We start from the raw sequence: 13,249 nt of genomic DNA on the forward strand, positions 1-13,249 counted from the left end.
AAATACCAAATAACCCAGTTAAAAAGATGGGCAAAGAACCTGTACAGACATTTTTCCAAAGAAGACATACAGATGGCCAAGAGGTACATGAAAAGATGCTCAATATTGCTTGTCATTAGGGAAATGCAAATCAAAACCACGAGATATCACCTCACACCTGTCAGAATGGCTATTATCCAAAGGACAAGAAATAACATGTTGACAAGGAGGTGGAGAAAAGGGGACACTTGTGCACTGTTGGTGGGAATGTAAGTTGGTGTAGCTACTATGGAAAACAGCACAGAGGTTCCTCAAAAAATTAAAAGTAGAACTACCATATGACCCAGCAATTCCACTTCTGGGTATTTATTTGAAGAAAATGAAAACTCTTAATTCAAAAAGATATCTGCATCCCAATGTTTACAACAGCCAAGATACAAAAATAACCTAAGTGCTATCAATTGATAAATGGATAATGAAAATGTGCTATGCATACAATGGAATATTATTCACCCCCAAAAATGAACAAAATCTTGCCATTTGCAACAATATGGATGGATAGTGAGAGCATGATGCTGAGTGAAATAAATCAAAGAAAAAGAACATATACTGTGTGATTTCGCAAATATGTGGAATCTAAAATATCAAAACTCCAAACTCAGAGAAAGAGAGATTAGATTTGTAGATACCGGGGTGGGTGGGTGGGTGCAGTGGGGCAGGGGAGGGACTGGAGGAAGGTTGTCAAAAGGTGCAGACATCCAGTTCCAGTAAGTCCTAGGGATGTGATGTGATGTACAGCACAGTGACTGCAGCAAACACCGCCGTATGATACGCAGGAATGTTAAGACAGCAGATCCCAAGAGTTCTCATCACAAGGACGAATTTCCTTTTTTTATTGTATCTGTGTAAGATGATGGATGTTAACCATACTTACTGTGCTAATCATTTCACAATATGGTTGACCCTTGAACAACACAGGGCTTATTGGTGCCCACCCTCCAAGTAGCAGAAAATCCTTGTATAACTTAGTTGGCCCTCTGTATCCACGGTTCCACATCCATGGATTCAACCAACCGTGTCATGTAGGACTGTAGTATTTACTACTGAAAAAATTCTGTGCCTAAGTGCACCTGCACGGTTCAAGGGTCAACCGTATCAGAAAATCAAACCATCGTGTTGTACAACTTATACAGTGATGTATGTCAATTATTTCTCAATAAAACTGGGGAAAAAGAAATATATAAATGGACACACAGCAGCCAAAAAGATGAAATGGTGCAAACAGCATGCTGGGGGCTTTGGGGTTTAAAATGGAGGCAAATTTTTCTAAGGTGGCATCAGAGAATTTTAAGGAGGGTAAAACCAGATCTTTACTTTAAATCACTTGTGAGGCAGAGTGGAATGGCAGGAAAGCCTGCTGCCATCCCCCCCACATGCAATGAAGGTGTAAGCTAAAGCGAGGCAGTGGGAGAGATTTGGTGAGCTGACTGGATGTGGAGCCTAAGTGGAGGAACTGAGAGTGAACTTCAGGTTTCTGGCACATGCTACCGAATAACCAGGTAAACACGGGAGGAAGATGAGATGGGGATGAGAGAGACCACACTCAGGTTTGGAGCTGAAGCAATTAATGCAATGACCATTCATGGATCTAGATGTATGGGTACAACTCAGCGGTGATGTCTGGCCTGGAGTCGAAGAAGTTGCATGTAGTCAGCACAGAGGTTTTAGATAAAGACTTGGGCAAAGATGAGATCCTCCAATGCTGAAATCAAAGGCCCAAAGACGAGACCTTGGGAATTCCAATATACGAGTCAGGCAGGAGAGAAACAGAGTGAAAAGGCAACCTACTGAATGGGAGAAAATATGTGTAAGCCATGTATCTGATATTAGTCTCCAAATATATATGGAACTCCTACAACTCAACAGCAAAAAAACTAACCCAGTTAAAGAGTAAAGGACTTACTTAAATAGATACTTCTCCAAAGAGTACATACAAATGGCCAACAGGTATATGAAAAAATGTTCAACATCACTAATCATCAGGGAAATGCAAATGAATACCACAATGAGATATCACCTTATAACAGTAAGGATGCTATTATCAAAAAAAAACAAAAGACAACAAGTGATGGGGAGGATAAGGTGAAATTGGAGCCCTCATGTACTGTTGGTGGCAGTGCAAAATGGTACAGCTGCTGTGGAAAACAGTATGGAAGTTCCTCAAGAAATTAAAAATACAACCACCACATGATCCAGCAATCCAACTTCTGGGTATCTATCCAAAAGAACTGAAGTCAGGATCTTAAAGACATATTAGCACTCCCAGGTTCACTACAGCACTATTCACAATAGTCAATATGTGGAAACAACCTAAAGGTCCATTGACAGGAATGGATTAAAAAGTGTAGTATAAAAAAAAAAAAAAAAGTGTAGTATATACAGACAATGGAATACTGCTCAGCCTTAAAAAACACGCATGAGCCTTGAGAACGTTACGCTAAGTGAAACAAGCTAGTCAGTCACAGAAAGCCAAACACTGGATATTCCTCTACATAAAAGTATCTAAAAGAGTCTAATTCGTAGAGTCAAAGACTGGAATGGTGGTTGCCAGGGGCTGGTGGGAGGGGGAGTGGGTAGATACTAATCAACAGGCATAAAGTTTCGGTTAAGCAAGATGAGAACAGTCTAATGTCTGCTGGACAGCACTGTAGCTACAGTCAACAGTACCATAAATGTGTCGTATACTTAAAAAGTTAAGAGGGTAGGTCTCGTGTGGTATTCTTGCCACAATAAAAAATAAAATTAAAATTAAAAAAAAAGAGGAAGAGGAGGAGTCAGGCAGGACTGAGAAAACCCAGAGAGAAGTCTTACTTGAGTCTACGGAGAAGCTTCAAAGGAGTTCATTCTGCTGTCGAGAAGTCATTCGAGGGAAGAATTGAAGAGTGTCAACTGCATTTGGTACAGCATGAGCTAAGACAACCTTTACGGGCCATTTTTGGAGTGATGCAAGAGAAAGTCATAATCTTCGGGGACAGTATCGGGAAGTCAGGAAATAGAGGTAACTGAGTGCAGAGAACGCTTTCAAGAAGCTTTGTCGACACACTGGAGGATTATCTTGCTGTACTTTGTGGTACAACAAACTTTCCATGCATGCTTTAGGAAAGATTTAATAGGGATTAATAACGTTTGCTTACTCCTAAAATAGACTAAAACCCCATGGACAACAACGCAAAAAGGAAAAGGGGAGTCATTAAATTTGTTAAAGATGATATAGATTATTCAATGAACGGTGTTACAAAACTTTCACAGTTGTCAAAACAAAAACAACGGTGAGTTGTCACACATTACCGTGATGCTACATGACGTAGACGTGAGTGTCTCTGGATGAGTATCACCAGGACTGAGGACTGAGTGGATTCAGAGCCCAAACCAAGCACATGGTCGGGAAATTAGACAGTCAAGAGGCCAAATGCCGCCGCAGGAAGGAACCTTTGGTCTCTTTACAACAGGCGGTGTTTGGGGAAAGCACAACCTCCAAGGACAGAGTAACACTGTGATTTAAAAACTGCACTGAGGGGGCTTCCCTGGTGGCGCAGTGGTTGAGAGTCCGCCTGCCAATGCAGGGGACACGGGTTCATGCCCTGGTCTGGGAAGATCCCACATGCCGCGGAGCTGGCCGCTGAGCCTGCGCGTCCGGAGCCTGTGCTCCGCAACGGGAGAGGCCACAACAGTGAGAGGCCCGTGTACCACTAAAAAAAAAAAAAAAAACCGCACTGAATTGCTGTCCTTATCTAAAATTGATTTAATACCATTATCCATATTAATATTTTTCCAGGTAACAAAAGGGATATTATAACTTTTCTTTTGTTGCATTCACCTAACCTATATTGATAGGGTAACTAAATAAACATCTTAAAAAACCAAGGGGCCAATGTTTTGAATCAATTTCAATTTAAATGTCAGTTGCTAGTTATAAAAACTTGAGAGCAAACCCTTAGGAAAACATTCATTATTTGAAGCAGAGCTGTCCTAAGATAATGCACACAAACCAACACAGTCTATTTAAGAAAAATATTTAATGCTGCCAAAAAGTATAAAAATACAGTAGGAATGGCAGTACAATACAAAGTAGTCTTTCCTAATTTATTTCTTTTACATCTCTCTACATTTCACACACGCATTAAAAAACTTAACAATGCATCAAATGAAAGGGCTCTGCAAAGTCTTCTGCTGGTGGTGCTCTTCGTTCCCTGGATGTAAGGTTTACTTTGTAAACAGACAAATGTGAGGCAATCTACAGGCTTATCAAGCCTCACTTAGTTTCCGGAGTGGGCTCCAGGTCTTGCTTTGCACATCAATGGTTCAAAATTTATAGCTGCAGAATATTCTCAAGTCATGAATATTTAGGTGTCTGTCAATCTTGGCCTAAAATATAAAATAAGAAGTCATCTATTCAATTCATATTTACCAAACACACAGACATACACAGATACACACAAACATAAAAGGACTAACAATGAACTAAAACGGCAACCAAAAAACATTCCAACACATCACACTCAATCACACTGAGTGCTTTGCTGTTACCTTGGTAAAACTGCTTATGTGCTTGATTTTCAAACAGAATTGGTGGTGTGAGGTAGACTCATGTTAAAGCACCGTAACTCTCACTCTTTTACAAGAATTAACAACTATGAATTTTTTTAGGTCATCCTGTATTACTCAAGAAATGACCTCCATGTGAGCTATACTGACAGACAGACAGTTAAAAAAAAAAAGTACCCACAACAGTTTAGCAAGATTTTATGGTATGTGCTAGACTTACCAATACTTTGGAATTCAATGCAAAAGTCTAATCCAATTTGGACCTCCACTGTATCATACTGCTAAAAATATTATGAATGTAATGTATGAACATAAAGTTGGCTTATATCCTTAACTCACGGACTGTTAGCAGCATGCTTTTTGTCCTGAAGGGTAATACTAATGATCACAGAAATACAGAACTGAAGTGACATGATTTAAGTATTAAAAGAAAACACAGACATAAAATAATTGATAGATTTATTGTACTTTAATGCCAAAAAGTAAAGATAAATGAGAGTTTAAACAAGTGATAGAGAGATGAAATAACAACTAATTTAAGGGCAGGTGAGTTTTTAATGTTATTTCACAATATTTGCAAATAGTTGAACTTCTGAGGTGGTAACTGGTATTTCCCCTCAACTTCCCTTGCTCTGACAAAAAAAAAAACCCCCAGATCTAAATACTTGTCATTATTGTGCCTCCACGTGTATAAATAGGAGATATAAACCACACCCACACATTTATCCAAAACATTTAGTCAAAACCCCCAATACTACGAGTTGGCTTCTTCCTGACTGCTGGCTCCTTGGTGTCTCATTTCCAGCACTGACAGAGAAATGTCCAGACACCAAGGAAGCATTCTTGTTAGGTGCCTGTGGTCACAGAAACTGCCACAGGTGCTTCTTGCAGGGACCTGAGAAGCCTGAACCAAAGTGGCTGATGTGAGGAAAGGAGCTTCTGACTGACCCTGAGTGCTGCAAAATATGCATGTGTTTCCCACACCTTCAGAAGTCCCCTTGTTAAAACCAAGGAACTGATCCAGTCAGAGTGAATGAAATAATGGTTTGGTTTAGAGAGTGCTCTGATGTTCCAGTATTACTCTGGCTCAGTGGTAGTTCAAACTGTTCCACAAAATTTTTTGGAGGGGAAAACTTTGATTTGTTTCACTTAAAAAATAAAAAGAGGGTTATTTTGGATTTTAATGGGTAACAGTAGCTGTCTAATGCTTTTCCATTTAAATATTCCATAAAAACAGGTTGCGTGTGACATAATGGGAAAGCGCGAGGCCTGGAGTTACTGGGATTCTACAGACTGGAGTTCAAATCTCAGCTCTGTCATGATCTAGATGTACAACCTTGGGCAAGTTACTTATTCTTTGACTCAGTTTTCTCGTCTGAAAATCGGGTAACAGGATGCACCTTGGAGAGGTGTATCTACTGACTGGCAGAACCGGCAGGTGTTGCCTCCCCAGCAGTGTGTTAAAGACACACTCAGCAAGGATGAACTACCCCTTAGAACAACTAAAAGGTCTTGACAGGGGCTGGCTCCACACCGAAGTAGTTCCTGCCACCAGACACTCATCCTTGCTTTACTGAAAAGAGTCCCACACACTTCTCTGCGGTGAGCAAGGCACTCACTGCCTTACAGACAACATCAATTTACCCAGTGGGAAAATCCCGAATTCACCAAACTCAAAATAACTTCAGGTTTTTTATAGTAGTAATTTGAAATATCAACATCATCATATGTCTAAAAAATCTATGCCAAATTAGAGCAACAATAAAGAATTGATGCTTTTCTTTAAAAAATGGTCTCCATAAAGAAAAAAATTCCCATTCCATTCTCCTTATAGCTCCCCCAATATACCATGTGATGGAAAACCAGACAATAGTATTAAAGTAGACTCTGCAAGTAATATCCTCCCTAAATCCTAAAATTCCCATATTCCACTCTAAATTATAAAACCCAAACAGAAAGAGTACCAATGATTGGATTTTTCATTCTGCCACTGGACTGCACAGAGACGGTCATGGCGTTTGAGAATTCTCGTTGTCAGGTTGTTACTGATAAAGACAATCACTCGACCCAACTAAAAGCCCCTCGGGCTGAGTCACTGCTTAGCCGGGGCAGTACTCTGCAACATGACATCACTCATCCACATTCAGCAGAACAAGAGGACACCTGGCATTTCTAACTTATCTGCTGTTGTAGGGGCTGTGGGTGCTGCTGTCCCAGAAACAGTGCTTTGAAGACAGATACAAGGAAAGATGGAATCAAATCCAAACCAATGAACTAGGGAAAAGATGAAAGACACAGGTCAACTCCAGAATAAATCATCCAGGGGACGACCAAGACCTGTATTTTAAGTCAAAAGAACTTAATTTTATTATGTGAAAAAATACTGAATTTCTGTTTTTCAAAACTTTATTTATAAGATGACTACCATCTAGATAAGTCAACGCCAAACAAGGGTTTCCTGAAGTAAGAGAGACTTGAATAGCTGTGATGTAGAAATGGGAGCCCAGAACACGCCATCCCTGCCAGGCACTCAGCTCCAGCAGGGGATGGACATGGGAGTCCTAACCTCAGCCACCCCGCCCTTGTCCACGCTTTCTACCCCACTAACAAACCCACAGGGACCTGCTGGAACCAGAAATAAGTCAGTGCTGACGGAAGGTGTGATTCTTAGAATCTTGCCTGGGAGAAACGGATGATAGACATAATGGCATTAGGCTTACAATATACTGCATTTTAAAAGTCTCTGTAAGACTCGTCTCTGAAAGTAAAAATCAAGGCAGACTAGATTTTAAAATCTGTACAATAACCAGGCAGTCACTCTGGAAATGTACTCACTAAAAGAGAGTATACAACGGTCAATAAAATATTTCTAACATAATCAGGTTCTAGCCTGTGTCTGTTCACACAGAATCTAGTCAGAGATATTTTTCTAAGAGGGGAACGACTTTCAGAAGTTAAATCTTTCTTTGAGAATTTAATTCTAAAATACACTCTACATGAGAGTCAACAAGAGAGAAGGTAGAAAGGTCAAGTCTCAGGCTGACTCTGGCTCAGCAACACCACCACCTGCTGCATGGGCTTGTTGTGAGGTTACCAGGAGAACACGTGGGAAGCCCCAGCACAATGCCCGGCACCACGGAAATGACCTCTAAGTGGGAACAACCATCAGTGTCAAGGACGCTGAAAGCAAAGACGGAATTGATACGAAGCTGGAGGACTGCTCCATGCCAGAAACTACTTTTTAAACCAGGATCTATTTTTTTTATTCAAACCATCAATTCTAGTTTATTTGAAACAAAGGGGACACACACAAGTGTACATAAAATTAACTTAAGGTCACAATTCCTTCCTCTGATGCACCTGTTATTTAAAAAAAAAATCAACTTTTTAACTTCCTTTCTCTTTTTTTTTTCATTCCTTGGTAGAAATACTAATACATAATGAAATGGACCAAAAATATAGAAGAGGATAAGGACTGAGCAAATATATAAAACATCTAAACATGGAAGTGGTCTGTACATTACCAAAGTTCTCTATGCACTTTTACAACATTTTTATGCTACATATGGATAAACTAAATATGGAGAACTGTATTTGTAGATATTCTACACATGCAAGCATAGATAAAAATCAGTAGTAGGATGGCATAAAATGCTTGGCTGCACGTGGAAATGAGTACGGAGCCCATTGGTACAGCCAGAAAAGACGGTGCTGAATCAGGGGTGCTGTCCGTTTATCGGCAGGAGCACATACAAACACAAATGAACTAGGTATTAATCCAGATAGTCTTTCTTAAAAATAATAAAGCTTCTGGCTTTTTTATTAAGAAAATACCAGCACCTCATCGAAGTCAAACCGTACAACTGATTTTCAGCATCTGTTCTAATTAGAAAACATCACGAAGACCTAGAGACACAAGTTCTGGGAAGATGCACACCCACCGTGGTTGCCGACTCCTCTGCTGTTCCCTGAGGGCAGGACCCCGCCTGGCCTGCCCCTCTGACTAGATGCCTTCTTTAATAAAGGTCAGGCACGTGGCCACGCATTTTCAGTAATTAGTATAGGGCACCCACCAAAAACACAATCCCTGGTAAAAATTAACACACTCTCCTCAGGGATGTGCTTGGAAGAGGAAAGATGACTAACGTTTGCAGCAGCAGAAGTTTATCAACAAGTGTCTGCTACACCGGACACTTAAAAATCACCGCATGTGATTTTAAAAATACATTATGGCAAAAAAAAAAATAATAATAAAATACATTATGGCAAACATCTCCAGAAGGACGGGAAGCAAAGAGCAAAGCTGAAGCACTGAGCCCCACGAAGCACGTCCACCCTGCCCGGGGACAAGGGTATCATTATCAGCTTGTGTTTCCCATAAAGTCTTTGCCTTTTATTGAAAGCAAGGCGACCCACGGTTGGAACTGAATAGGTCTACCTGTATTTGACTTGCAGAGTAATATACTGTATTTTAGCAAAGATAAACCACAGCAAATTGGAAAGAAAGATTTTAAACCAATAACGACCTAAAATGTAAGGGTCATGGTGCCTGAACACAGGGGTGATGCAGGCAGACACAGCAACATCCTTCTTACCTCCTTCCATATAAAGGTTACAGGACACAGTGGTGCTGAGCAGGGCGTGGGCACATGTGACACAAACTGTCCTCTACACACAGCACCACCTGTGTCCTGCTCTCATACTCTCAGCATAACTCAACCCACTCGAGAAGGCTATTCGAACCAATTAAAAAGTCTATCTATACCGAAGGTTTTCAAACTGTTGTTTAAATGATCACTGCCCGCTGAAAATAATTAAACCTCGTGCAGCAATAGTACCTAGTATGTAAAGTGGATAAAGCAGAGACAGCCTACTTTATCTGCTGGAAGTAAAGGTTGGCAGCTTGGGGTCCTTCCTACCACCTCCTGGTGACCCCTTAGAAATCCAACAAGCAAAGTTTGAAAACCACTGAAATAATGTGATTTCATTATTTCAGCAGATAAATTTATAACAACTATTTAAAGTTTAAGTAAAACAAGTTAAACACTGAAAGGAATGTTACAATCTGAAGAAAGCTAGCACTCAAATGAGCAGTTAGATCCATTAAACAATATGCTCTAAAAATACCCATTAAGAAGTTAAAGGGACAGTGTAGGTTTGAACATCATTATACTATTTATTGAAGTAGAAGAACTTAAAAAAGTTTTTACTGCAAAACTTCAGTCTAATAAACTGAAATCATGGATGATAAAATGCTGCTTGTTATTTTTATTTCCTAAATTATGGTTTACCCCAATTATAAATTAGGGTAATTACATTGAAATTTTCCTGAAAAATAAACAGTATTAATAATGGGCTTTACAGAAACCAGTTTCTTTACAAAGTCTTGACCAACTGTTACCTGACTACGCCAGTAAGGAGAATTTTCCTTCAAAGATATTTTTAGAGAAAATTTTTGTTTCTTTTTCTTTTTAAAATTGGGAAAACTGTAAAACATAAAAGAAATGCAAATATATAGTAAAAATTGCTTATTCAGAGTTCTACCTGCTCATATCAAACTTTTCTTTAGGAAAATGTATCCAGTACAATTGAATCAACATACACTTTATTATTTTTTTGTGGTAACAGATTTTTTTTCAAATTGAGCTTTTATAAAGTACATTTAACTACAAAAGTAAGATTAAATAGGTACTTATAAAATATATTTACCCTGCAATGGTTAAGAATATAAAATGTTGATGCCCATGTGAACAAGTACATTTATACATTACACACATTACTTAAAGGTCATTTTCTTTCCAGTAATAATGTCCATAAAACCACAATATTTATTGCTTATATCAAGTGCAGGTTAAAATCCAGACAGCCTCCAAAAACGAATCCTCATGATAAAGGACTTCTCAGTCTGGTCAGGTGAAACACTTAACATGTATGAATACAGTTGAAAATGTACCAGTTCTTAAGAAGCATTCAAGTCTTTATTTTAGGGAGCGGGTACAGTGTGGGCAGCGCCTTGGGGGTGCTGAGGTGACTGCACACCCCAATTCTCTGTGGGTGTCTAGTCAACTGCACCGTCTGGTGTCTGAGGAGTTTGCTAACAGATGAACCCCTGTGATTCACGCAACACTGTCAGCTACCAGTGCTGAAGCTTGCGGGGCAAAATTATTTATAGGGCATTTTGTTGAAAAAACAGTGTCCAGCCAACAAAAGCGCCAACCAAAATGACGGACACAAACCCCATCTTAGTGAGAATAGGTTGCCAATATAACCACCTTTTCCTTTTTCGTTCGGTCTCGTTCAGCCTCTGCTTCATCTGCTGCACCTTCTGAGCTGTGCTGGCTTTCCTGTCCTCCCGAAGGCGCTTCCGCAGAGCACTGTCAACAAACAAGAGCACATCAGCAGGGCTGGGCTCAACCACGCAGGCAGAGCACAGCCCCCCCGCCCCCCGCCCACTCCACCCCACTTCTCAACTCATTCAGACTCTGGAACAAAAAGGGGAAAAGCTTCAATACTCTAAATGGTCCAGAGATGCACTCAGGTAATTCAATGACAATTGCTCGTACAGTTTTATGTAAATGAATATTTTTAGTAGGACCTGAAAAGAAGCATGGTATCAGTATTTTTTTCTTTCTTTGCTAGCCAGCCAGCAGGAGAGGGAAGACAGAGGGTCCCCAGGCATCTGATCCCCTTTGGAGCTCATATTTGATTTTTCACAAAGGCCCCTATACTCAACATTTCCTTGAATATTCTGCTGTGCGAGTGCCTACTGCTGTCTGCCCATCCCTTTTCTAGCTCCCATTTTCCTATTCAATACAGAATTTTTGTTCCAAAGGAAGCTCTTTGACTCTGGGACCATGGTCCCGGAACAACACAAAGAATGGCTGAAGGCAACATGAAAACTACTATTTTTTTCCCTTGAAAAAAATCTCACAAGCCTAAGATGGCGGCCACCATGAAGAAGACAGCAGCAGAAGATGTCAATGTTACTTTTGCAAATCAACAAAAGACATACAGATTTGCATGGAATACAAGCAGAATCACAGAGCTGAAGGAAGAAACAGAAGTAAAAAAGAAACAACTCCCAAACTTAGAAGATGCTTGTTAGGACATCATGCTTGCAGACGAGGACCGCTTAATGACACCTCATCAGACTGGTGATGTTTTCATTAGCCATTCTCAAGAAGAAACATGAGAAATGCTAGAAGAAGCAAAGAAAAACTTGCAAGAAGAAACTGACGCCTTACCATCCAGAGTGGAATCAATTCAGTGGGTGCTAGCAGATTTGAGAGTTCAGTTATATGAAAAATTGGGGAGCAACACAAACCCTGAAGCTGATGGAAGCTAAACATTTTATAACACCAAATGATATGGAAAGCAAAACTTAAAAATTTTTTTCACTTATTTAATGGAAACTTGCCTATTTCACATCTTGCTTATTTATGTTTTTAAAAGAAGACCGTATTCATCTATGTATTTTGCATAACAATTATATAAAGTGTAGGGGTTTTATGTCATGTTATTAAAATCAGTTAATAAAAAAAAAAATCTCACAAAATCCATCTCCTCTTTTCACTTACTGCTTATATTACAGCAAAAGCCTAACCAGTTTCCATGCCTTCAGAGTAAATACACCCCAGTAATTATTCTGAAGCACAGCTCTGATGGTATGGCTTGATTAAAAATCTTGAATGCCTTTTCAGCATCTACTACATTAAGAGGCAGCTTTTTTCCTGGCCCAAATGTTTAACCTATATCTAATAGTGAAAAACAATCAGAGGAATCCAGATTGTGAGGCATCCTAAAAGGCAACTCATCTATAAGCTGCAATGTCCAGCAACGGGGGAAAACTAAAGGTGGTGGACAGTCCCAGGTTAAAGGAGACTAAAGAACCACATCAACCAAATACAATGCATGATCCTGGATCAGATCTTGAATTATTTTTTTAAATAGTTATAGACTGGGATCATAAAAATGTTCCAAAATTACATTATGGCGATGGCCACAAAACTCTGTACATATACTCAATCCAGTAAACTGTACGCTCTAAATTTTGTGAACTCTATGGTATATAAATTATATCTCAGTACAGTTATTTTCTGTAAAGCTTCAAGGTGGATTTTTTTTTATAATTAGAGAACTCTGAATATGGACTACATATCAGATTATTTTATCAACGTTAAATTACGTGGGAATATTGGCACCTTCAGACATCGCTAGTGGGAAGGTGAAGTGATGCAGCTGCTTGGAAAACTGGCCAAAAAATGCTCAACACGGAGTGGCCACGTGTGGCCCAGCAATCCCACTCCTAGTTACACACCCAAGAGACAAGAGCACGTGTTCTCCCGCCATGTACAACCTCGTTCTTGCCCAAATGTTTTTCTTTTTTGCTGTTCTCCAAGTTTGTTTCCTTCTAAACTAAGAAACCTCTTCTTTCTGGTTCTCTCACCCTCTAGAGCCCTTCTATTCTCATCCTACGGCATTTCATTTATAGTAAATAATTTATGTTGCTCGTCTGGGTTCTCGTTTTGTCCCTTAAGTGTATTAGCAACCTGGGGACTATATTTTGCTCATATCCATATGCTTTGCAGTCTTCCTAATGTCTTTTTCACTTTAACTTATCACACACCCAGGTATCTCTGGCTGTGTGAACTCTACCTGAATACTT

The 13,249-nt window shown here is 39.7% G+C and overlaps 1 protein-coding gene and 1 pseudogene across 5 annotated transcripts in view; one reads left to right on the forward strand and one right to left on the reverse strand.

Annotated features, from left to right (window-relative positions):
- Positions 1-4,036: 4,036 nt before the first annotated feature.
- PTPN2 (protein tyrosine phosphatase non-receptor type 2) overlaps positions 4,037-13,249 on the reverse strand; it is a 76,065-nt gene continuing 66,852 nt past the window's right edge. Inside the window, exons 9-11 of one of the 4 annotated variants that reach the window (XM_079943552.1) lie at positions 10,857-10,958; positions 9,986-10,070; positions 4,037-4,404 (exon numbers count right to left, since the gene is read on the reverse strand). In XM_079943552.1, coding sequence (XP_079799678.1) covers positions 4,342-4,404; positions 9,986-10,070; positions 10,857-10,958 — 250 coding nt within the window. In that variant the 3' untranslated portion in view covers positions 4,037-4,341. Of the gene's footprint in view, positions 6,859-9,985; positions 10,071-10,856; positions 10,959-13,249 lie in introns of all 4 variants that reach the window. The other 3 variants (XM_079943551.1, XM_079943554.1, XM_079943553.1) reach the window with 3 other exon arrangements.
- Positions 11,525-12,838, forward strand: LOC307197377 (prefoldin subunit 4-like; annotated as a pseudogene). The gene has a single exon. The product of its transcript is annotated as a prefoldin subunit 4-like (transcript).

The sequence above is a fragment of the Stenella coeruleoalba genome, assembly GCF_951394435.1.
Source record: "Stenella coeruleoalba genome assembly, chromosome: 14".
In the NCBI taxonomy this organism is placed as follows: Eukaryota; Metazoa; Chordata; class Mammalia; order Artiodactyla; family Delphinidae; genus Stenella; species Stenella coeruleoalba.